Source organism: Carettochelys insculpta, chromosome 27 (assembly GCF_033958435.1).
Source record: "Carettochelys insculpta isolate YL-2023 chromosome 27, ASM3395843v1, whole genome shotgun sequence".
NCBI classification, from domain to species: domain Eukaryota; kingdom Metazoa; phylum Chordata; order Testudines; family Carettochelyidae; genus Carettochelys; species Carettochelys insculpta.
Window position 1 is genome coordinate 4,400,411 of NC_134163.1, and position 25,369 is coordinate 4,425,779.

At 61.2% G+C, this 25,369-nt stretch overlaps 1 protein-coding gene across 1 annotated transcript in view; it reads right to left on the reverse strand.

Annotated features, from left to right (window-relative positions):
- The window catches only part of FBN3 (fibrillin 3), a 170,276-nt gene that overhangs the window by 53,187 nt on the left and 91,720 nt on the right, over positions 1–25,369 (reverse strand). Inside the window, exons 8-25 of the mRNA XM_074977926.1 lie at positions 22,168–22,320; positions 21,333–21,530; positions 17,964–18,107; positions 17,111–17,230; positions 15,850–15,975; positions 14,573–14,695; positions 13,820–14,095; positions 12,691–12,744; positions 8,279–8,404; positions 7,631–7,756; positions 6,787–6,906; positions 6,162–6,299; positions 6,036–6,086; positions 4,681–4,806; positions 2,846–3,073; positions 2,611–2,736; positions 2,181–2,309; positions 523–648 (exon numbers count right to left, since the gene is read on the reverse strand). Of these exons, the coding sequence (XP_074834027.1) occupies positions 523–648; positions 2,181–2,309; positions 2,611–2,736; positions 2,846–3,073; positions 4,681–4,806; positions 6,036–6,086; positions 6,162–6,299; positions 6,787–6,906; positions 7,631–7,756; positions 8,279–8,404; positions 12,691–12,744; positions 13,820–14,095; positions 14,573–14,695; positions 15,850–15,975; positions 17,111–17,230; positions 17,964–18,107; positions 21,333–21,530; positions 22,168–22,320 (2,490 nt within the window). The remainder of the gene's footprint in view (positions 1–522; positions 649–2,180; positions 2,310–2,610; positions 2,737–2,845; positions 3,074–4,680; positions 4,807–6,035; positions 6,087–6,161; positions 6,300–6,786; positions 6,907–7,630; positions 7,757–8,278; positions 8,405–12,690; positions 12,745–13,819; positions 14,096–14,572; positions 14,696–15,849; positions 15,976–17,110; positions 17,231–17,963; positions 18,108–21,332; positions 21,531–22,167; positions 22,321–25,369) is intronic.

Genomic DNA, 25,369 nt, shown 5'->3' on the forward strand with positions numbered 1-25,369 from the left:
GCCCCGCTCCCCTCAGAAGGGGCAGAACCAGCTCCTGGGGGCCCATCCCCACTGCCCCATCGCTGGAGGGGAGTTTCTGAGCCCCTGTCCTCTGGCAGCCTTCCTAGGCACTCTTACTTTTCTGGAGCATTTGACTTGGCCCCAGGAACCTCCGTAGCATGTGGCTTGGATTGCCCCTTGCCACAGGCTCTGTCCCACCTGTCCTGCTCTCACTGGTGAATCTGCACAGCCCAGCAAGCTGCCCACTGCCCCTTGCCCACTGCTACATCACTCAGCCCCCCATGAACCTGGCTCCAGAAATGTAACATGGCTTGGGGGTGACCGAGACCCTGGCTCCAACTCTGAAATGCAGCCAGCCCTTGGTGCACCGCTGCCCTGAGTGGGATTTATATGCACCCAGCATGGGCTCAGGATCAGGCCCTCTGAAAGGGGTCTCGCCAGTGCAAACCCTACTTCAGCCCTGGGCTGCCTGCTGGGGTGTGAGTGTGAGCAGGCGCGCTGGGAGCCCCTCCATGCACTCACCTACACAGGCATTGCCCTCCGCCGTCAGCTCGTGGCCAGGGGGGCAGACACACTCAAAGCTGCCCTCCGTGTTGACACAGATCCCCCCCCGGCACAGAAGAGGGTCCCGCTCACACTCGTCGATGTCTGTGGAGAGCAGGACACCACAGCTCAGTGGCTCTGGCTGGCAGCTGGCACTTCCCAGGCCCGTGTGACTCTAGTGCCAAGAATCCCCAATCCCAGGCTGGGCCCCTGAACCCTGCCCACTCAGACGCCTGTTCCCATGGATGCCACTATGACGTGGTCCAGAGGGAGAGCTATGTGGCACTTCACAGAGCACCAGTACATGCGGGAAGGCCACACCCCGCCGTGCCAGGGTTCCCAGCTGTGCCCAGCCCTCTCAGTGGCTCCTGCTCTCAGAGGCTGGGTTGGGGAAAGGAAGGTTTCAATTCCAAAGCAACATGGTTGCTGGGCATTCCTAGATCTACCGTCAGACAAAGCTACCTCAGGGGCCACCTCTGCAGTGGGAGCATGGCCCATTCCCAGGACCTGGCTCCTACTCCCCACCTGAGCCCAAGGAGCAATGGAGACCCTTTGCAGAGCTGCCCCTGGTCTGGCAGCCAGCCCCCTTAGCCCTGCCCCTCACGCACCCATCATGGCCGGGGTGCTCCAGTCAGGCCCTGTGCCACACCTGCTCTCAGCTACAGGGACCCAGCTGCCCTCCCAGAAGAGGACTGGAAAGGGCGACCAGGCTAACGGAGGCCAGGCCCTTCTCTTGCCCTGCTCAGCAGAGACACAGCAGCTGTTCCTGGGTCTGCAGGGTCAGGACCCGGCTGTGCCTATTGCTCCTGCCCCCTTTCCCCAGCAGTGCCAGGCCAGTGGGAGGCGGGCACAGCCAGGACACATTCTCACCCATGCCAGGATGTGGCCTGGCTGTGCCCTGCGCTTGCTCTCCCCGTAACCTGGCGGGCGCAGCTGGGACGCATTCTCACCCGTGCAGGGACATGGCCTGGCTGTGCCCTGCACTTGCTCTCCCCGTAACCTGGCGGGCGCAGCTGGGACACATTCTCACCCGTGCAGGGACATGGCCTGGCTGTGCCCTGCACTTGCTCTCCCCGTAACCTGGCGGGCGCAGCTGGGACACATTCTCACCCGTGCAGGGACATGGCCTGGCTGTGCCCTGTGTTTGCTCCCCCCATCCCCATCCCCATCCCCGTCCCTGTCCCCGTCCCGGCAGGCACAGCTGGGACGCGCTCTCACCCATGCAGGGATGTAGCCTGGCTGTGCCCTGTGCTTCCTCCCCTGCATCCCCATCCCCGTCCCCATCCCTGTCCTGGCGGGCACAGCTGGGACACACTCTCACCCATGCAGGGATGTGGCCTGGCTGTGCCCTGTGCTTGCTCCCCACCATCCCCATCCCCGTCCCTGTCCCTGTCCCCGTCCCGGCGGGCGCAGCTGGGATGCACTCTCACCCATGAAGGGACACGGCCTGGCTGTGCCCTGCACTTGCTCCCCCCGGTCCCCGTCCCTGTCCCCATCCTGGCGGGTGCAGCTGGGACGCGCTCTCACCCATGCAGGGACATGGCCTGGCTGTGACCTGTGCTTGCTCCCCCCCGGTCCCCACCCCTGTCCCTGTCCCTGTCCCACTCCCGGCGGGCACAGCTGGGACGTGCTCTCACCCATGCAATTCTTCATCATCATGAAGCCACTCTCGTAGCCCTCGAAGCACTCGCACTCGAAGCTGCCTGGGGTGTTGACGCAGGCGCCGTGGCCGCACAGGTCAGGTGAGATGCGGCACTCGTCGATATCTGGGGCACAGGACTGACTCAGCCAGGGGCCGGCTGCCCCCAGGGCTCTGCCTGCCCCAGGCCAGGAGCGTGGGGAAGAGGGAGTAGACTGGCTGGGGCTGGCTGGCTCCTGCTTGCTGCTCACACTGGAGGCTGGTGCGCCAGGGCAGGCGGCGTGTGTGCAGGGGCTCTCCCTGGGTGGCAGCTTAGCCCACCCCCTCCATAAACGCCTTGCCCAGGGAGCTGGTTCAGGAGATTGGGGTCTTGGCAGCAGCAGCAGACCCCAAGCCAGGCTCCGGACGTGCAGGCCCATCTCCCTTACCCGTGCAGTTCCTTTCCTCGGCATCCAAGGCGAAGCCGCTGCCGCAGAGGCACCGGAAGCTGCCGATGGTGTTGCGACAGGTGCCGTGAGCGCACAGGCCAGGGAAGACCTTGCACTCGTTCACATCTGTGGGGGAAGGCAGTGTCAGAGCCGCAGCAAGGCTGTCCCCTGGCTCAGGGAGCTGCTCCCTGGGACTTTCGCCCATGGACCTGGCCGCTGTCCCCTTCGCTCTCACCTTTGTAGAAGGGCCGGCCCGAGAGCACATCCCCCCGGTTGGCGAAGCCAGGCCCCCGGGGGCAGATGGCTTTGTACTCGCTGCTGCCAGCTTTGGGGCACTCTTCGCAGTCGTTGCCCCAGGCCAAGCCCACAGAGCAGCAGCACATGTCAAGCCGGTACTTCCCGGGCAGGGCTGCGGTGCACTCATCCTCCTCCCACTTCATGTAGCACTGCTCCACACGCACGTCTGGGGAGACAGCCTGCCTGAGTGCCTGGGGGAGAGGGGCCTGCGGCATCTCCGAGGGCAGCACAGGCACAATTCTCACACTGCATGAGCCTTCCCAGCCTCCTGAGGCATCAACCCAGGACCAGTAGCCCCTGCTCCTGCAGCCCCAGGCCCCAAGACTTAGAGCTTCTCCTATCTCTCCCTGAAACCGCCTGGCTGCAGATGAATCCCATCACTTCTTCTCCTGCCTCCAGTGGACATGGAGAACAGCAAGGGCCATCTGTTCGCTAACAGCCCTTAGCACAGCTGAAGATTGGGCTCGTGTCCCCTCAGTCGTCTTTTCTCACTTATTTTAACACTTCCGCAAAGATTTGCTGAGCCTCTTTGCTGCTTTCCTCTGGACGCTCTGCCAGTTTGTCCAGATCTATCCTGAAGCATGATGGGGGGCAACACCCAGCTCCTTCGGAGCACACCAGGGCCAAGTAGAGCAGGGCATCACTTCCTGGCTATGTCTACCAGCCCCAGAACTTTGAAAGGGGCATGATAATGAACCTAATCGAAAGATGCTAATGAAGTGCTGCCATGAATATGCAGGGCCAGATTAGTGAATATGAATATGCATGGTGGCCATGGCACTTCTAAAATGCTGCTTTCCATCACGTGCGGCCCATCTACATGGGGTTCTTTTCGAAAGGACCCTGCACATTCCTATTTGGTTACAGGAATAAGGGGATTTCAAAGTGGGCAGGGTCCTTTTGAAAAGGACCCCATGTAGACGAGCTGCACACGATCAAAAGCAGCATTGTGTTAATGAGGTGCTGCATATTCACGGCAGCACCTCATTAGCATCTTTCGATTAGGTTCATTATCATGCACCTTTTGAAGTTCTGGGGCTAGCCCATGTCTTACAGGCAACCCCCACACCTGGCTGATATTAGCTATTCTCACAGCACACCACTGTCTTGACTCATGTTCGATTTGTGATCCTTCCAGCAGCGCTCTGCCAAGCCAGTTGCTCACCAGTTCGATTTTTCCCTCCTAAGTAAAGTTCTTGCTCTGCTCTTTACTGAATGTCACCTTGCTGATTTCAGGCCAGTTCTCCGGGGTGTGCAGGTTGCTCTGAATTCTGACTCTGTTCTTGCAACCCCTCCCAGCTTGGTGCCCTCTGCAGACTGCACTGCATGCTCTCCACTGCTTTATCCAAGGCATTAATGAAAATATCGACTAGCACCAGACCCAGGGCTGACCCCACTAGACAGGGGCCATTGATTACTACTCTTTGAGCACAGCCTTTCAACCAGTTGTACACTCACCCGGGAGTCTTTTTGTCTAAGCCACATTGCCCTAGTGCACTTATGGGAATGCCCCGGCTCCCCACTGCCCTGGCCTGAGCTTGCTGAGCAGCAGGATGTACTTGTGAGAGAATCACCCACCCCCCACATCAGCCTCCAAGCCTTCTGCACAATCCATCTGCTTCCCTGTGCAGTGACCAAGGGGTGGGGCCAGCCCCACCCTGCAGAGGGAAGGGGCCAGAGGCAACATGTGACTGTGGGAGGGCAGTGCCCAACTTCTCTGGCACCTCCTGGGCACAGGAGGGGCTGGGAACTCTGTCGCAGGGCAGTCCTCACCCACACACGTCCTGCCAGTCCCATCAAGGGTCAGCCCTGCAGGACACTCGCAGCGGAAGGAGCCAGCTGTATTCACGCAGCGCCCATTGGGGCAGACTCCAGGGAAGACATCACACTCGTTCACATCTGCGGGAGGGAGACACAGGGCATTAGGGGACAGACCAGTGCCGCTTCAGATTTTGGTGGCAGGTGGAGCAACTGTAACCATGATTCCAGGGACACATGGTTTGAAAAGATGAGTTTTCTGGCAGACATTTTACGAGTCCTGCAACAATTCCTATACAAGAATAGACAAGTGACCATTCAGCTGTAGCAATGACACGTTCCAACGGTGTGTGGCAAGTCACTTAGGGGACACTGTTCAGTTTGGAATGAATGTACATTCTTACTTCATTACTAGCTCTGTGAGGAGAGAGAAATAGAGATACCCAGTCAGAACTCCAAGGTTCTAGCTCAGACCTGGGAAGGGAGCGGGACCTAGTGGGGACAGCTGGGAAGAGACATCTGGGTCCTGTGCAGGAATATCAGACCGGCCAGATCAGAGGTCTGGGGAGCCGCATGTTCCCAGCCCCACCCCCGGCACACTCCAAACAGAGCTCGGTGGGGTGAGTGCCGGATCCCTTGGGGAGCCGCATGTTCCCAGCCCTGTCCCCCAGCACACCCCAGACAGCGCTCAGCAGGGTGAGTGCCGGATCCCTTGGGGAGCCGTGTGTTCCCAGCCCCACCCCCGGCACACCCCAGACAGCGCTCAGTGGGGTGAGTGCCGGATCCCTTGGGGAGCCGCATGTTCCCAGCCCTGTCCCCCGGCACACCCCAGACAGAGCTCAGCAGGGTGAGTGCCGGATCCCTTGGGGAGCCGCGTGTTCCCAGCCCTGCCCCTGGCACACCTCAGACAGTGCTCAGCAGGGTGAGTGCCGGATCCCTTGGGGAGCCGCATGTTCCCAGCCCTGCCTCCGGCACACCTCAGCCTACTTTCCTGCAGCCCTGCAGAGTGCTCCCCTGCTGGGCAGTGGGACCTAGGGCCGGACTAGGGTGCAGGTGAGCGTGTCACACACCACGGGAGAGCACAGGGTTCTGCTCATGTGCCCTTGGCCATAGTGTGAAAGGTTTCCTGGTAAAGGTCACACCAGGACTGGCTCTGTCCAGCAAGGAGACAACTGGGAAACCACTTCCACACTTCTACAAGGTTGTCCCCATGGCCCTACCAGGACTGTGGTACTGAGTGCCTGGGCCAGGCAGGGAGGTGGTGGGGGATGGAGGGGGTGGGCCTGTGTCAACTCCTGACTGGCCTCCAGTGTACAAAACTAGTGCAATGTGAGCCAGCTGCAGCCTTGCACAGCCAGAATTGGTGTTACCTTCACACGTCACCCCCTTCATCCTGGCAAAGCCCCGGGGGCAGGTGGCATCTGCAAGAGAGCAAAGGGGCACTGTCAGAGGAGGGCTCTGGCCTCTCTGGGGCGGCATGTGGCAGCCAGGCTTACCGATCTCACAGCGCTCACAGGGGCTGCCCCAGGCTGCCCCCAGGGTGGCGCAGCACTCCGACTTGAGCGTGGCCCCGTTGATGTTCACCTCGCAGCGCCCGTCCTGGATGTTCAGCCAGCAGGTGCCCTTCATGCTGTCTGGGGAGGGAAATGTGGCAAGTGAGGAGCTGCCTCCAGCTAAGACCCGCCCACTGGCTAGAGCCCGGCGCCGGGGAAATGGGTCTCGCTAGATGAGCAGCTGGGCTTGGCACCACATACTGAGTGCTGTCCTTTGCCATGGGTACAGGCACACAGCAGCCAGGTGCCTTCCCTAGGGGCTGGGGGCAGCCTGGCCCTGGCCCTGGCCTGTGTGCTGGGCTCTCGCTGACACCCCTGTGCACTGATGGCTGGCAATGCGCCCGACTACTGGCAGCAGTACTGAGGCTTTTGGTCTTTCCTGACTGCCCAGAAAAGACCCAGGCCCTGGCAAACCAGCCAGTCTGGTGTGGGGCTGGCAGGCCAGTCGTGCCTGTCGAGGGGAGGAGTTGAGATGGTCTTCTGGGCCCGGCTCTGGGGCAGCCAGACACTATGCAGGGCTGCTGGTGCCAGCAATGCCATCCCCACCCTGTTGCTGCTGGCTCCTTACCCACACAGATGGTGCCACTGGGGTCCAGTTTGCTGCCCGGGGAGCACTCGCAGGCAAAGGAGCCGGCATTGTTCCGGCAGACCCCATTCACACAGGGGTTGGATGTGCACTCGTTGATATCTGAGAGAGGAGAGTGACTGTTGCCAGAGCCGAGACCCAGGGCTCCAAGCAGCCTGGCCTGGGGCGTGCAGAGCTAGCCGCAGCCTGGGCTGCCAGCCCTGCCTCTCCATGGGATGAGCTGTAACCCAGGGCCTAAGGAGCTAGGTGCCTGGGGAACAAGGAACAGTGCTCCCTGACCCACCTGGGGCCTCTGGCGGGACAGAGGAGGGGAAGGACTGCCAAGGCTGATGGAGGAGCCCGGTGGGGAGAGCAGGACACAGGGGGCAAGAACTATCCCCTTAGCCAATGGGGTGGGGCAGGCTCTGGGCTACGCCCTGCGTTGCTAGGGGGTTGGGGATGGTCTGGGGAGGGCTGAGCAGTGACAAGGCGATTGCGTTAGTCGGACCCAGGGAGAACCAGGAGGAGCTGCAGGGCAGCCCAACCCACCAGGAGAATGGGCACTCCAGGGCACAGGGACTGACATTGCTCCTGGCCAGGGTGAAGCCACACAGAGCAATGCCGCGGTGGAGTGGCCCCATGCCACGGGCCAGCGCTTGGCTGCTCTACAGTCCAATCTGTTCTGGTAGAGCTGTCACTGCCGCCTGCAGGGAGACTCCCCCAGCAACCCGGGTCTGTCCCGCGGCCCAGTGTGCGAAGCAGGGCTGGGACCGGGGCAGGGTGAGCTTTGCCTCGGGGCCATGCCTGCTTCTGGCAACAGAGCTCCGGCCAAGCCAGGGGACGTTACCTTCGCAGGTGTCCGTCTCCATCCTGAAGACAAAGCCTTTGGGGCAGGTGCATGTGTAGCTGCCGGGCGTGTTCCGGCACAGGCCGTTGTCACAGAGCAAGCGATTGATGGCGCATTCGTCGACGTCTGCGGCAGAGAGGGGCAGGGCTAGCCTGCTATGATGCCCACCCCTCCCCAGCTGCCGATGCTGCCAAGAGCTGCCACCTGCCCACCCAGCCAGCCAGGCCCCAGAGCAGGTGGGACAGGAGGCCGAGGGCAGGCCAGGCAGCAGGAGGGAAAGAGCTACAGGGCAGCAGTGGTGACTCCTCCCACTGCAATGGGTTCCCCCAGGCTGATGGGGGCTGCCTGGTGCTGCCCCGTTCCCCAGAACACAGCTTCCTTTGCGGCCACCACCCCCACAGCCTACCCCTCTGCTGACTCCCTCGGCACGCCTGGCCCCCACCCCAGTGCCTACCCCAGGCCATGCCTTACACCAGCCTCGGGAAGGCGCCGAGCGTTAGGGGGGTGGATTACCTGCAAAGGTCCTGCTCTGCAGCTGCAGCCCCAGTGAAGAGCCCAGCCCCAGTCCTGTGCCCAGCTGCGAGCAGAGCCTAGCCCTGCAGGAGAGCTGCCCACCGCTCGCCGCCGAGGCTGCTCAGCTGCACTCACCCACACAGCTCTTGCCCGTGGGGTCTGACTCGTAGCCCAGGTTGCAGATGCAGCGGTAGCTCCCGCGCAGGTTCTCGCACATGCCGTTGGGGCAGATGTCCGGGTTAAGGGCGCACTCGTTGATATCTGCATGGGGGCAGGAGCCACGCAGCACCATGGAGTGGGAATGGCAGCCGACTGCCAAGCACCCCACAGCCTGCGCCCTCCAGCCCCTCCGCAGACTCGCTCGGCTCGCCTCCACCCAGCCAGCTGCTGCAGCCTCCAGGGCACTCAGCTGACAGGGCTTCTACCCAGCATGCAGCAGGGGAGGGACTCTAATTCCTGCCCGCAGACCAGCCCTGCTGCTGCCTCCCTGGGCCTGAGTGGGGCACAGCACACACTGTAGGGACAGGGCTAGCAGGGGCCTCAAAGCCCCCCAGCTCCCGGGGAGAGCAATGCCACCTGCCTGGGGGCACGCGTGGTGCCAGCGCGTACTCCTGCTGCCGCCCCTCAGCGCAGCTTGGAACTGTGGCTAGGGGAATACGGGCCCGGCCCTGGGATGGGGAACCGCTTCCTCTCTCCTTTGTAGGGCGGCTTCACCTCAGTGCCCTGCAGCGTCCCCATGCGGGAGGGCAGGGGACCCCCCCACGGAGCTTGTGACCCTGCCTCGGCTGGAAACTGCAGCCCCCCTGTGGCTCTGGCTTGCCTCTCCCTGCTGCTAGGATAAAGCTTCAGTGCTCAGCCAAGGCAGGGGCGTTCGGTGTCCCGGGGCCCCAGGTAGGCACTAGAGGCAAAAGGCAGCACTGGCCAGAGGCAAGGCAGTTTGATGTGGCCCCTGCACCACCCAGACCAGCCAGTCCCCGTGTCTCTGTAGGGCAGGGCCATTCCAGCCTCCACCTGCTCCCTACTGCCATGGGCCAGAGCTCTGGGGCGCTGACAGTGACTCTGCCCAGAGCACATCTGACCCCAGCTCCTGGCTAATGGGCCCCTGGCACCCTGGCTGCACCAAGGTGCAATGCCCTTAACAAAGCTCAGGCTTCCTGGGTTAGGCCTCTGGCCCCCTCCCATTTGGTAGGAGCTGCCTAGTGGCATTGCTCTCGTCCTGCAGCTTGGAACACAGCTGAGTGCCGGCAGCCTGTGGCCCACCGCTTCCCCCCACCGGTGGCACGCCCCAGCCCTGGGCTCCAAACGGTGCTGAGTGCCGGCAGCCTGTGGCCCACCGCCTCCCCCCCCCGGCGGCACGCCCCAGCCCTGGGCTCCGAACGATGCTGAGCGCCAGCAGCATGTGGCCCACTGCCTCCCTTCCCCCTGGCGGCACGCCCCAGCCCTGGGCTCCGAACGGTGCTGAGCGCCGGTAGCCTGTGGCCCACCGCTTCCCCCCGCCGGTGGCACGCCCCAGCCCTGGGCTCCAAACGGTGCTGAGCGCTGGCAGCCTGTGGCCCACCGCCTCCCCCCCCGGCGGCACGCCCCAGCCCTGGGGTCTGAACGGTGCTGAGCGCCGGCAGCCTGTGGCCCACCGCTTCCCTTCCCCCTGGCAGCACGCCCCAGCCCTGGGCTTCGAACAGTGCTGAGCGCCAGCAGCCTGTGGCCCACCGCTTCCCTTCCCCCTGGCAGCACACCCCAGCCCTGGGCTCCAAACGGTGCTGAGCACCAGCAACATGTGGCCCACTGCCTCCCCTGCCCCTGGCAGCATGCCCCAGCCTTGGGCTCCGAACGGTGCTGAGCGCTGGCCGCATGTGGCCCACCGCCTCCCCCGCCCCTGGCAGCATGCCCCAGCCCCGGGCTCCAAACGGTGCTGAGCACCAGCAGCATGCAGCCTCCCTTCCCCCTGGCAGCATGCCCCAGCCCTGGGCTCCGAACAGTGCTGAGCACCAGCAGCATGTGGCCCACCGCCTCCCCCGCCCCTGGCAGCATGCCCCAGCCCTGGGCTCTGAACGGTGCTGAGCGCCGGCTGCATGTGGCCCACCGCCTCCCCGGCCCCTGGCAGCATGCCCCAGCACTGGGCTCCGAACAGTGCTGAGCGCCGGCTGCATGTGGCTCATCGCCTCCCCCGCCCCTGGCAGCACACCCCAGCCCTGGGTTCTGAACGGTGCTGAGTGCTGGCAGCACGCGGCCCCTGGCAGCATGCCCCAGCCGTTCTCTCTTGGAGGCTGCAGTCCTTGCAGTGCCATGCATGGGAGCTGGCCAGAGCACCAGGGTGGGCGAGTGTGTGCTCGGACACCTTGCAAATTGGCATTGAAGCTGGGCACGCAGCCGCACTCCACATGCAGCCCCAGACACACTGGCTGCCACGAACCAGCCCTGCAGTGCCTGGCACAGGGCCTGGTGCTGAGCTGCCTGCCTGGTGGTGGGGCCATAAAGGCAGAATGAGACCCACACGGAAATGTGTCTGCTCTCACACTCTCCATGGACACGTGCAGCCACATGCGCTCACACACAGCACACATGCATGCATGCTTTCACATTTGCTAGCAATCAGGACTCACAAATGCACACTCGGGTCCTCTCACACCATGCACTTTCACATCAGCTCCCACGCCTGCCCCCACATGAAAAACACGCACGTGTTCACTCACACATGTGAACACGTGCCCAGTCCAACGCAGACTCATGCACACACCGGCAGGACCCCTGGCTGGGGCACTGGCACATGAGGCAGCTGTCTTGAGGTGAGCGGGAGCCCGTGGGAGGGTGGCTGAGGCTGCGAGGGGCTCAGGATCTGTCAAAGGGGGCAGCTGGCAGAGAAGAGAAGAAGTGGGGCAGGAGAAGACTCTAGCTGCTGCGAGGGAGGCCTGCCGCTGGGGCTGAGGAGAGGAGATAAAAGAGAAAAGGACACCAGCAGGCCTGGGAAGTGAGAGGCAGGAAAGTGGCTTTGGAGTCAGCAGAAGCGAGAAGCCAGGTACAGAGCAAGTGCTGCTGGAGAAGGGCAGCAGAGGGAAATGAAATCCACAGAGATGCTGGAAGAAGTGTCGCCAGGGACACAACTGGAAGGAGCTAATGGGAGGAAAAGAGATTGGATCAACCAACAGTTTGAGAGGCAAACAGGGCCTGGAGCCAGGAAATGAGAAGTCCCCTCTCCCAGGCACTCTAGCGCATGATCAGCTCTTTGGGCAGCTCGTGAAGGGATCCAGTCCAAAGACAGTGGACAGCCAAGGCAGAGCCCAGCAGGCAGAGAAGCCTCTGAGGACAGGCGCAGTGAATTGAAGGAGCACATCAGGAGTGAGGGGAGCAAAGACCAGGCCAGAGAGAGGAGACTGACTCAGAACCAAGCAGAAGGAAAGCCGTCTCTTCTCTCGAGCGACCCAGGAGATGTTGGGCAGACTCGTGTTAATCCCAACACACACTGCACAGTCAGGGGAGAAGCGAGACCTACACATGACAACTCTACGGAACAAGGACTTGGGACTAGTCTGCATTATTTGTGCTCTTGAGATAGTTTTGGATTTTCTTTTGTAAAGTTCTAACCATTCCCTTTCGCCGTGGTCTGCCCTGGCCTCTCTGCAGTGAGCAGAGCCCTGAAGGGTCCCCGTGCGCAACCACATGACCTGCCCTCATGGAAATACACGTGCCCTCTCTTATGAGAATGGAAACCAGGGACTTACCACGGGGGGTATTGTAGCAACCCTAAATAGATAGGTATATTTTAATAGAACCTTAGCATTGTATCATTGTATTCCCCTGGATTATCCTGTACCTTTCAATAGGAGCTTTGTACCACTTTGTATCTAACTCCATTTTGTACCTAAGACACCATTCACAGGGCGATGCTCTTGTGTATTAGCCTGTCAACCTTGTGCAGTCTCTGGGTGAGGATGCGTGTGTGTGAGATGCACCCAGCAGTGTGAATGTGGACACTTAGAGAGTTACCCTCTGGAGCCGCCTGTCTGGACAACAAAGACTTGGAGGCTGAAGAACAATAAGAACTGGACTCTACAGCAGTGACCCACTCGGAGGGGAAGACTAAGTCCCATCTGTAGGTGGGGCAGTAGGTGTAACCCAAGGCAGCGGGAAAGGATCAAATCCATCTGCCATTGACTCCTGGTGTCTGGGGCAGGACCAGGACTGTGGACTAAAAGCTATAAAAGACATGCACCACTACAGGGCTGAGTTCTTCTCGTCTTGTCAGCATCGGAGCTTTGATCCGGATCAACAGAACCTGGTTCCACACTCACCTCTAATCCACCTGGCCAATGGACTGGAGTGAGCAACGTTTGGTAACTATAAGCAACCACAAACTGGTGTGTGCGCACATGCCTGTGAGTAAATGGTGTGCATTATAGGCATGCGATGGAGTGGTGCTGTATTCTCAATAAACACAGCGTTCTTGCCTTATCCCGCTAAAGAGATCCCATGTGCTTCTTACAAGCATAATAGTATTAGGCAACCCTAATTATGGGCCTCTGCCTATAATACGGTGCTTGGGGGTCCCTTACCTCTGCCGTCGGCCGTTATACCAATCCCACTGCTGCACAGGGCCTGGAATTCGGCTGTGGAGAGAAGAGAGACAGACTTATTACCTCGTCTGCACAACATTCACCCCAGAAGCATGTCAGCAATGGGAAGTGGGATTTGCTGAGTGTCTCTGGCAAACATGAGGAACGCAGGCGGCTGGGCAGTGCTGTACACAGTCTGAAAGTGCAACTCTTCAATATGCAGTAATGGTCCAGGGGAACAAGGGATGGGCCCCACCACCGGCGTGGCACAGCAGAGCTGCAGCTGATGCAGGACCCTTGCCCACTACCCTACACCACAACAACAGAGCGCATGCTCACTGGATTCAGAGCTGGCTGAGTGGCAGACCTCCTCCTGGTGCACCCAGCACTGGTGAGGCTAACATCTTGGGATGGGGTATGTGGAATGGGGGTGGGAGGAGGCACAGCAAAGACCAGGCCTTGAGGACAGGGTGGTGTGGGAACAGGGCCTTGGGGCAGAGCCCCCCTGGTGCAAAGTAAAATCCAGAGCCTACAGCAGCAGCCTGGGCTGCAGGGAGACCTGCCCAGGAGGCTCTGGGGCAGCAGCCAGGGATGCACAGCACCCATGGCTATCCCCTGGCTCAGTTGCGCTGGCTGGGCGGGTGGCTCCCAAGGGCACTTCCCCTGGGATATGCATATGTGATGGAGTTGGGGGGTGTATGTGTGAGACTCAGGCTGGATGTGTGAGACAAGCAGAGCAGCTCTCAGCGGCTAAGGATGACCCTGGGGCTATAACCTAGGCTGGCAGGTAACACCCCTGCCCTGAACAAAGAGGAGGGAGGAGCCCAGCGGGGTTTGAATTGGAAGGAGTGAGAGGCTAGAGGGAACAGGGAGCTGGAAGGCAGCCAGCCTGGTGAGGGGGGAAGCTACACCCCAGAGGGGCACCCCTCGGGCTCCTTTCCCCAGGACGGGTTGGAATGACTGCCTCTGACTGCTGCACTGACTCTTCTGTAAGAAACTGGGCCTCTGTCGCCTAATAAACTTCCTGTTCTACCTGATGAGTGAGAGTCACTCCTGCCTGCAGATGGGGTGCAGTGCATCGGGACCCCTGAACCCCATCACAGCATAGACTCCCAGATGTGGAGCTCACCCGAGGTCTTGGCTGGGCAGGGCTGGCAGGGCTCTCCGAAGCCATGGTCAGGGTTAGCACAGCAGCATTCCGACTTGGTGACTGCACCTGGGAAGGGCCTGGCACAGGTGCCCTTCTTAATGGCTCCATAGCAGGTGCTGCGCATGTGGGTGTCCACGCACACCCGCCCATCCACGCCGATGGCCAAGCCGCCCAGGCACTCGCAGCGGAAGGAGCCCTCTGTGTTAATGCACCAGCCGTTCATGCAGATGCCGGGGGTCTCGCACTCGTCCACATCTGAGAAGGAAGCATGCGGTGGCCATTAGTGGCTGATGGGGGCAGGACAGGCAGGGAAGAGGGAGAGTCCCTGACAGGGAGACCCTGAGGGGTTTTGTAGCTCGGGGAAGGGCCCCGACACGCACAGCTGCAGCACACACTGCAGGTTTCCCCTGGCTGTCTGGTGCCAGTGGGGTGCCCAGTGCCCTGGCTCTCTCCTACTGCTCAGCACGGGGTTCTGCGATGGCAACACGTTCTGCGTGAAACCAGCCTGTTGCCTGCTCTTCTGGCAACACCCTGCCACCCACTGAGAGTAGCCCCACCCCCAGCAGTCCCCATGGTAGCCCCCCGCCAGCAGTCCCCAGTCCCCCCCCGGCCTCTGAGAACAGGCTCCCCCCATTGCTCTCCAATTGTCTGAGAGTGGGCCTGCTGCACCCCAGCACCTCCACGCCACACATGCTGCACCCCAGCCTGGGGGAGACCCCGCTGGCTACGCACCAACACAGTAGCGCCCATTGGGAGCCAGCACAAAACCAGGTTTACAGATGCACTTGAAGCTGCCATCTTCATTGATGCACATCCCGTTGAGGCACATGTTGGTCGTGGTGCATTCGTCATGGTCTGGGGGATGACAGGAAAGCTGAGCAGAGCCTGTGAGGGCAGCAGGGCCTCTGGGCTTGTGGGAGTGCCCGTCTGCCTTCACACAGGCACCTCCCATCCATGCAGCACAGCCTGGCCCGCACCAGACCCTGGCTCCTCAGGAGAGGCAGGGCAGGGGGACCATCTGCCTGCGGTGCCAGGCAGAGACACGATCCCCATCACCCACCCTCACCGCTCACTTCTCCTGGCCCTTGGAACTCTGGGCCCCCCAGAGATGCCTGTGAACAGAGCACTCTGGCCAGGGAGCACAGATAGCAAGAGCGAGAGAAAGAGCCTTCAAACACGACTGCAGAGTGAGGCTGATGGTGCATCAGGTGCTGCGTTTTGGAACAGCACCTGCAGGGCAGAGCCGGAGGGGCCATGCCATGGAGGGAGGGTTTGGACAGACTCTGAGGGTGGGACAGTAAGAGCTGCAACAGCTGTGCTCAGTGACTGATGGGGAAGCACAACATACGGCCTTCTTGGCCAGCAGCACCCCAGGGACAGGGCCACCAGCTCAGCCAGCAGCACCCCAGGGATGAGGCCACCTGCTTGCCCAGCAGCACGCCAGGGTGGGGTCACCAGCTAAGCATTGCACCAAGAGCAAAGTGTAGGAGCCAAGGGTGGTGCTGTGTACAAGTCATGCTGCACACCAGCCGCTACGCCTGGCTAGTACTAGCCCGTCTTGCACAGCCTCTCCCACATTGTGAGACCCTTCAGGAAACACCCAGGTTGGACAGGAAGCAGCCCTGGAGCCACCTGAGCCACACGGCCAGTGCTGACCTCTGTGCTGGTGCCAGAGAAGCTGAAAGGGGATCTCACGGTTCACAGCAGCCCTTGCAAAATCTCTCACACTATGTGGACTCAGGCAGCTGTTCCTACCAGGTTACTGATCTCCCCCGCACCGCACATCAACGATTAGGTGTTGCTAAACTGCATTCACTCCAGAGGTGGCCGCATTTGTGCAGAGGAGAGCTCTGTAAGGCCCTGGGGTTTGGCTCTTCTGGCTGGATCTGCTCTATCTCCGCATGAGATTGCCGCTGCCAGTGAATCCCGTCCTGCACCCCACTTCCAGCTGGAGGCCATGGGGTGCATGACAGCCTGTAGCTGGCCTGGTGCTGAAGGACACTGCTCACCGACACAGTTCTTGCCATCAGGGGTGATTTCGAAGCCCGCATTGCAGATGCACTGGAAGCTGCCATCGGTGTTCACACACCGGCCGTTCCTGCACATCACACCGTTCATGATGCACTCGTCGATATCTGGCAGAGAGCAGCAGACCCTGAGCTGCGTGAGCATGGCAGCCCCAGCAATGACTCCCTCTCCACCCAGCATGGCCAGGGCTGGCTCTGGAAGGGCGGGATCCCTCTGAGCTGGAAGCAGGTCCCGGCTCTGACAGCCGGTTCTGCCTCCCTGCTGCAGTCTCTCTCTGTGCTCTTGGCCACTGCCCTGAACCCATGGCTGGGAGTCACAGAGCCTTAATCCTGCTGGGAAAGCTCTTGCCAACCTCTGCCCTTGGCTGGTCAATACACCCCAAGGGAGGGCTAATGAGTAGCATGCTGAGGCCTTGCTTCCAGATGGGACGGGCTTTGGAGCTGGCCTTAGTTTGACCAGAAAATCCCATTCCCGGCCTCGACCTCTTTCCTCCCCTGCAGTTCCCTGGCTCTGCTTGACCAGGGTGTCAGCCTTAGCGCAGGAACCAGCACCGAAACCTGTGGTGGCATGGCTCACGTGGCCCAGGCCCACGCACGGCAAGCGGAGGAGAGGGGCTAGCGCTGGGAACTGTGGATGAGGATAGAAGGAGAGGAGGGAGGGACACGGGCAGGAGATGGGAAGGAGATAGGGAAGTGGCTGCAGAAGTCAGGAGGTGGGATGGGCAGGGGCCAGAGGCCACAGCAGCAGGTGGGGAAAAGGGCAGAGCTGTGAGGGGCAGAGGAGCAGAAGGAGACAAGGCGTGGCTGCGGGGGCAGAAAGGTCACTTAGAGCACCCTCCCCTCCCCCACACTTGGACAGGAACCTGGGTGTCCCTGGTACTCCCTCCTGCCAGCAAGGAGACAAGAAACCCACCAACAGGCTGTCTCACCACCCACAGATGGCTCATGTCCACCTCCCCTGGCCTTCTGGTCCTCTTAGCTGCAGTGGCAGAGGTCTGAGAGGAGATGCTAACGGTCCCCACCCTGCCAGGGACCACTGGGCATCACTGATACCAGAAGAGGCACTTGCTGGGTTTCCCTTGGCTTGTTTAACAGCTCAGGGAATTACCCATAAAAGCTACCCCGGTTCCATATGAAAAGCCAGAGACTCCCTCAGGGCTCTGCTCGCAGGGGACAAGGGAGGAGGGATCTCTGGCTCCCCTCTGCTGCTGAGCCTGTCCTGGCCAGCCGGAGAAGGACATACCAATACAGGCCTGCTTGGTGGGAGTGCTCTGGAAGCCCTCATGGCACTTGCAGTGGTAGGAGCCAGGTGTGTTCACACAATCACCGTGCACACAAGGGCTGCTGGAACATTCGTCCACGTCTGGAAGGAAAAGGGCCAGAGCCCAGCACCGCTCAGCAGCTGTTTGCCAAGGCCCCCAGCTCCGCCCAGCTAAACAACAGCTCAGGAACTGCAGAAGTGCTGGTAGGTCAGCAAGGGCCTGATCCTGCTAGGTGCTGAGCCGCATTCCCTCCGTCCCCACACAGCCTTTCAGGATCAGCACCAGGCCTGCCAGGCCAGCGTGAAGGGGCCCATGGGTGCAGCAGGTTACGTGCCCATCTGTACAGAGACCCGGCTGGTCACTCCTTGGGGCCGGAGGGGTCAGAGAGCCCTGGGAGCATTCAGGGAGGATGGTAAGGGAGTGCAGCCTGGCGTAGGCAGATCCCGGGGTCCCTCGCCCCCGCTGCCGTCCTTGGCTGGGGCTGGCGGAGACAACGGGCAAAGAGCAGGTCTAGTTTGGGGCCTGCCGTGTTCAGCACCAGGGAATGAAGTGATGGCAGCTCATTGGCTTGCCCATGATCAGAGTGTGACCCAGGCGGGAGGGAGGAAGTGCCCCATGATCTTCATGGTGCCGGGCAGTCCCCACGTCGCCCTCTCACCCTGCAGGACGCCAGAGTGCTGCTCTGTGCTGATTACCCACCAGCAGCAGGGCACCCCCAGCCCACAGGACTCTTCCATAGCTCAGCCTGGGGCAGCTGCAAGCCCCTGATGCTGCCAGGCACCGGGGGGGCAGGGCAGCTGGAGCAGTGGGGTCCTGGCCCAGGGGATGTCTCACCAATGCACTCGCCGCGCACATCCTGCTTGTAGCCCATGTTGCACTCGCAGCGGTAGCTGGAGGGGGTGGGGATGCAGCGCCCGTTCAGACACAGGTTGGTGAAGTGCTTGCAGATGTCGATGGTCTGATTTAAGGTGGCGGTTCCTGGAAACCCCCAGAGAGCCTGGAACAGGAGCCACGAGTCTCCTCCTCCCTCCCCCCAAACTGCCACCTCCCTCCCCCTGAGCCCCCGCCTCCCTCACGTCAAACCCACTCCCCCCTCCCCCTTGAGCCCCTCCTCCCTCCACCCTGAACCCTCTCCTCCCTCCCCCCGAAACCCCTGCCTCCCTCACCTCAAACCCACTCCCCCCCGAACCCCTTCTCCCTCCCCCCTGAACCCCCTCCTCCCTCCCCCCCACCTCCCTCACCTCAAATCCACTCCCCCCTCTCCCCCGAGCCCCTCCTCCCTCCATCCTGAACCCCTCCTCCCTCCCCCCGAGCCCCCGCCTCCCTCACCTCAAACCCACTCCCCCCTCCACCCTGAACCCCCTCCTCCCTCCCCCCGAGCCCCCGCCTCCCTCACCTCAAACCCACTCTCCCCTCCCCCCTGAACCCCCTCCTCCCTCCCCCTGAAGCCCCTGCCTCCATCACCTCAAACCCACTCCCCCCTCTCCCCCGAGCCCCTCCTCCCTCCACCCTGAACCCCTCCTCCCTCCCCCTGAGCCCCCGCCTCCCTCACCTCAAACCCACTCCCCCCTCCACCCTGAACGCCCTCCTCCCTCCCCCCGAAGCCCCTGCCTCCATCACCTCAAACCCACTCCCCCCTCCCCCCTCCTCCCTTCACCCTGAACCCCCTCCTCCCTCCCTCCGAGCCCCCACCTCCCTCACCTCAAACCCACTCCCCCCTCCCCCGAGCCTCTCCTCCCTCCACCCTGAACCCCCTCCTCCCTCCCCCCAAGCCCCTGCCTCCCTCACCTCAAACCCACTCCCCCCTCCACCCTGAGCCCCTCCTCCCTCCCCCCGCCTCCCTCACCTCAAACCCACTCCCCCCTCTCCCGAGCCCCTCCTCCCTGAACCCCTCCTCCCTCCCCCCGAGCCCCAGCCTCCCTCACCTCAAACCCACTCCCCCCTCCCCCGAGCCTCTCCTCCCTCCACCCTGAACCCCCTCCTCCCTCCCCCCAAGCCCCTGCCTCCCTCACCTCAAACCCACTCCCCCCTCCATCCTGAGCCCCTCCTCCCTCCCCCCGCCTCCCTCACCTCAAACCCACTCCCCCCTCCCCCGAGCCCCTCCTCCCTGAACCCCTCCTCCCTCCCCCCGAGCCCCAGCCTCCCTCACCTCAAACCCACTCCCCCCTCCCCCCGAGCCTCTCCTCCCTCCACCCTGAACCCCCTCCTCCCTCCCCCCAAGCCCCTGCCTCCCTCACCTCAAACCCACTCCCCCCTCCACCCTGAGCCCCTCCTCCCTCCCCCCGCCTCCCTCACCTCAAACCCACTCCCCCCTCCACCCTGAGCCCCTCCTCCCTCCCCCCGCCTCCCTCACCTCAAACCCACTCCCCCCTCCCCCCGAGCCTCTCCTCCCTCCACCCTGAACCCCCTCCTCCCTCCCCCCAAGCCCCTGCCTCCCTCACCTCAAACCCACTCCCCCCTCCACCCTGAGCCCCTCCTCCCTCCCCCCGCCTCCCTCACCTCAAACCCACTCCCCCCTCCCCCCGAGCCCCTCCTTCCTGAACCCCCTCCTCCCTCCCCCGCCTCCCTCACCTCAAATCCACTCCCCCGCTCCCCTGAGTCCCTCCTCCCTCCACCCTGAACCCCTCCCCCTCGAGCCACCGCCTCCTCCATGTCAAACCCACTCCCCCATCCACCCTGAGCCCCTCCTCCCCGAACCCCCTCCTCCCTCCCCCCAAGCCCCCGCCTCCCTCACCTCAAACCCACTCCCCCCTCTCCCCTGAGCCCCTCCTCCCTCAACCCAGAACCCCCTCCTCCCTCCCCCCAAGCCCCTTGCTCCCTCACCTCAAACCCACTCCTCCTCCCTTCCCCCGCCCAGGTGCCTGCTTCGGGGTCACTGCTGTCAGGGAGAGGGGAGCCCCCAGAAAGGCTGTGCCTCCCCCAAGGGGTGTAGGTGCATGGGCCTCCCAGCATCATCTGCAACACACCGACCATCTGCAGGCCTCCCCTGCCCGGGACTGCAGGCGGGCCCATCCCTGGCCAGCTGTCTCCCAGGCAGCCAGGACTCTCCCTCTCCCATTGGTCCCGATGGGGAGTGGCACTGTGTTCCCAGGGCTGGCCAGCCCAGTGGCTGAAGCCGTGGAGCCGGCACTGGTCTGTCCGCAGGGGCTCAGGAAAGGTATGGCTGGAGGAGGAAACAGGCTGCACCGCTGGCACTAGGGGATCGGGCTGCCCTGGGCCTCCCCCATCCACCCCGGAGAGGTTCAATCTGCACAGCAGGCACCTGGAGAGGGGGAGCCCCTACAGCAGCGTGTCTGGAGGAAGAACATGGCCTAGCGCAGCAGCTTGCAGTGTCCCTGCTCAGTGCTGTCATTCCAGGCACTTGCAGACTCCAACAAATGGCAATCACCCCATTGCCTGCCCTTGGCTCACACTGTCAAACTTGGCTGTGCAGCTACACGATTGGACAGCAAGGGACCTTTCGGAGCCCAGGGGCCCCAAGCCAGGCCCTCGTGCTCTGCTCCACACCGGGTGTTTGGGCTCAGAGGGCAAAACAGCTCACACCATCTCTCTGGGGCACTTGCCTGGTGCACTGGAGGGGTGCCCAGAGACCTGCTCAATGGGAAACTGGACTTATGATTAGCTGACACTGCCCATTTGCCACACACCACAGAGCCAGGGAATCTAACCAAGGGACATAGGGCTGCCCCTTTGCCTGGCTGCTGAGATCCAGCACCTACCAACAGGTTCCCAACCAGCTGCTAGAACAACAGACGATAAGTGACTGGCCCAAGGGCACATAGCACATCAGTGGCAGGGCTGTGATCAGGGCCAAGGCCTTCTCACCCTTGCTCACTCCAGCAGCCAGCACCACACACTTGGCCCGTGCCCGCTGGCTGGTGAAGCTGTGCTGTGCCCTACAGGGAGGGAGAAGGGGCCAGAGGCTCTGTTCCTGGTCTGTAATGAGGAAGACATCCTTGTTGGCTAGGCAGCCTGCCGGCTTGGCACCCAGCACCAGCTGGGGTCTGGCTGTGCCAGCAGATGCCATGTAAGCCGTGCACTGGACCAGCATGCAGCACAGCATTAGTGTCACATCTCCTTGGCCTGCTGGTGCCAGAACAACCTCCGTGGCCGGGCTCCGAGTGTGTGTGCCGTGCCGGGCAGCTCGCCATGGCACACACCACTGAGCTGCTCCAGCCCTAACAGAACTGAAGCATCACTTACCAATGCTCGAACTTCCAGGGCCCATCCCAGGCAGCCCTGGGATCCCGCCTTGGCCATTCGCTCCATTTGGTCCAATGCCTCCAGGTCCGCTGATTCCAGGACTGATGCCGTTCGGCCCAAACCCAGGAATGCCAGGGAAGGTTCCCGAGAAGCCGGGCATTGCTGGGAGCCCCTCTGTGCAGAGCCTGCGGTACTCATCTGAAAGTGAACAGCTGCCTCAGCATCACCCCAGCTCCACAGGCCCAGGTCCCTGCTGGGGACACAGGGGAGGCCAAGGTGACCTGTGGCCTGATGCTCAGCAGAGAAGCAGGGGGCTCTGAGGTGGAGGGGAGAGAGCTTCATTACTGTCTCCTTCGTCACTGGAGAGGGATGAGAAGGGGCGTGGGGTCCCACTCTGCCGGCGTGGGAAGAGCAGTCTGCTCCGCACAGCAGGCACAGGGCTGCCTGGCTGGGGATGCTGTGATGCCAAGACCGGCTGTCCCGTGGCAGCCCACATCCTTCCTACAGAGAGGCAGCTGGAGGGCTGGGAAGGGCTGTGCAGTCACTCAGCAAGGCAGAAGCCCAGAGACCTAATTCCCAGACCCTGCCGCTGCCCTTTGCTCCTTCTAACATCTTCCCAAGCCCAGGGAGCCTGGCAGGGGGCTGGGAGGGCATGGAGTGGGGGTTACTGCTCCACTGGGACCCTTCTACTGGGGCCTTACTCCTCATTTCCCTGGCTTTGTGCAATTGCACTGTGACCCTTGCCAAGGTTAGCCCAGAGAATCCCCCGGCATAGGTCCCGCCCATTGAGAAGTAGGCTGTGCCCGGTGGGGCACGTTCCCATAGCACTGCTTACCGGATCCCCGGACGGGGCACATCTCTGGGGTCTGCCCAATGGCCCAGCAGCGCCCAGAGTCGCAGCAGCACTGCATCTTGGTGTACTGGCCCAGAAGCTCCCCCGCGCAGCGCACACCGATCAGCGCCGAGAAACACGTGCCGATCCGCTGGTCTGCAACAGTGAGGAGCTGCCCGTGAGGAGGGGTGGCCTGAGAGGGAGGGCCCCTCACCCAGCCTGCCCAAATCAGCCTCTCCCCAGGAGACAGGGGACCTGGGGCACGGGGGGCATATTTCTGGGGCCCACTTCCTCAGGCTGGATGGCAAGTCTGGGAGGGGGCTGAGTCCTGAGAGCCGCAGCATCCCCCAGTGCCTCCTTCCTGCACATTTCCAGATTGGGAGCCCATGGCAGGCTCCTAAGGGCCATGAGCTGCGGACTGCATGGCTGCTTTGCTCCCTGCCCTCAAAGCCCTGGCTGTCACCTGGGGCTTGTGTCTGCGAGATGCCAGACTGACCCGTCGACTTGGGGCGCCAGGCGTCTGGTTTTTGACCGCAATGCTGGTCGAAAAGGGACCCTGGTGGCTCCAGTCAGCTGGCTGGCCCGTTAAAAGCCCAGCTGTAGCGTGCGCTGGCAGAATCCCTACCTGGTGCTGTCCCTTTGGCTCCTATGCTGAGGGAAGTCTGGGGGGAGGGGCTATAAGTGTTGGCCCCTCCCCATGCACCAGCTCCGCAGCTCCCATTGGCCAGGAACTGCAGACATACGGGCTAGCTGTGTGGAAGGCACTACGGCAGGAGCTGTACAGAGCCGTTCACATCTTGAAGTGCAAGGACAGTCATATACCCTTCTCCAGCTAGTCAGCACTGCTCTAATGGCATCTCCCATGCCACTTCTGGTGGGAGCCTTGTGGCAAATACAGAACAGCGGCTGCAACAGGAACCTATACGGTCCTGCCACAATTAGACACCATCACACCACCCCTCCCCTCCTGCTCCAGAGACAAAATCTGACCCCTTCCACTGCCTCCCCACCCCACCTGAGGCATCGGAGCCGTTTCCAGGGTGCACCTGCAAAACACACTCTGCCTTGGCAGCTCAGCCAGAGCAGGCAGCCTTCATTAACCCTTCCACGATGAGCAGCATCTCTTTGTGGCTTGTGCCATTTGCAGCAGTGCTTTAGCCTGGGGAGGAGACCCTCTCCTTGCCTCAGTTTCCCTCCAGCCCTAGTGTGTGCCTTGTCTGTTTCAACCCTGAGCTCTTGGGGGCAGGGACGGCCTCTCTGTGTCTGTGCTTTGCCCATGTTTCTGAGCCCTGAGCTTAGCTGGTAACACTTGATAGCAGCTTCCGCAGAGCTGGCTCAGGGCCATGTTCCAGGCCTCTGTGAGGGTTTGGGAAATTTGACTTTTCATACTCACCTGAAGTCCCTGATTTCAGGCCTGGGTGATGATTCTTGCCATACTGGGGCCCACCCAGAAGCAGGAGTTACAGGGGACAAGCCCCCACCCCCCTGGGTCCTGGTCCAGTCGCCACATTGATCAGTATTTTAAAAACTTCCCAGTAAGGCCTGGCCCTTGCTGTGGCTAGTGCCTCTCCTGGGAACCCTTTTGCCTGCTAGACCATCGATCTGAGAGGAGCTCTTTCCACTGCCAACCCCCTTCCTGTGCCTGCCTGCCTGCCTGCCACAGACTGTTAGGCTCTCCAAGGCTTTGCCTCCAATGGTCTCGTAAACAACCCTACCAGCATGTCCAGCCTCCCATCCTGGCATCTCTGGAATTCCAGCTTCGCCCCTGCCTGCCACATGCTCCATCGATGCACTGCCAGATGGCATGCCTGAATCACCTAATCCTGCTGCATGTCAGAGCAGCCTCAGGGCCTCTCTTAGTTGCGCCAGCTCCATTAGTTCCACAGGGCAGATCTGCTGGCTGTCAACTGGCAGAGCATGTTGCATTCCAGCTCTGCCCTCACTTGACCCCCCATACTGGGGAGAAGGCAGGAGAGACTCACTGTGGGAGGGTGCTCTCTAGGGCAGCGCTGTGATGCTCTGTCAGTAGGTGGTCTCACTGGGGCGGGGCTGAGACCTGGCCACACACGCTTGTGGAGACAAGCCTTGCTGTGATGCCTAAGAACAATGCAGGGAGAGGAATGCTGTTCCCCAGAACTTTTGCTGCACGGACCATGGCACCAATACACCCGGTCCTGCTGAACCCTGCTGGGGCATGTGGCAGTTGCTGGACCGACAAAGTTACCCTCAGCTCAACTGTCAAAATATGTCACGATTTGCCCGTTGTTACAGGAGCCATGCCAAACAGGCCAAGGTGCTCACAAAGACATACAGTTCAGGCGGTGTGTGAAAACCAGACAAAGAAATTACAGGTTGAACTTCTCTAGTCCAGCATCCTCGGCACCCAACTGGTCCTGAATGCGAGAATTGGCCAGTCCATGGGAGGCCAATACTGTCCAGCACCATCACCAACGCTTCCACTGTTCACTGGGCTCTTAGAAGACATTTAGGGGTAAATTACCACTAAATAGCAGCACAGAACATTGAGAGCCAGGACTGGTGGCTGGAAACAAACTTTATGGGACCACAGGAAACTTGTCCATGCCCCTAATAAGCTGTTGTCTGGCTAACTAAAATTGTGCTGGATTAAAGATGTTGCCAGACTAGAGAGTGCCAGACTAGGTTCAACTTGTGTTAGGTTCCACCTCGGGTTTCTTGATGTAGAGGCTCTGTACACTAATATTCCACACAAAGATGGATTACAAGCGATCAGGAATATCATCCCTGATGTCATCACAGCCAATCTGGTGTCTGACCTCTGTAACTTTGTTCTCACCCACAATTATTTCCAATTTGGGGACAATTTATATCTCCAGATTAGTGAAACTGCTATGGGCTGACCAGGAACAATGACTCCTCAGCTCTCATCCCCTATGACCCCTCCTTTACTTATGACACATCGATGACATCTTTATGATTTGGACCCATGGTATAGAGACTCCAGAAGAATTCCACAGAGACTTTAACAATCTGCATCCCACCATCAATTTATGCCTCAACCACTCCACGTGAGAGATACATTTCCTGGACAAAACAAAAGCAGTCAAGTAGCACTTTAAAGACTAGCAAAATAATTTATTAGGTGAGCTTTCGTGGGACAGACCCACTTCTTCAGACCACAGCCATACCAGAAGAAGTGGTCTGAAGAAGTGGGTCTGTCCCACGA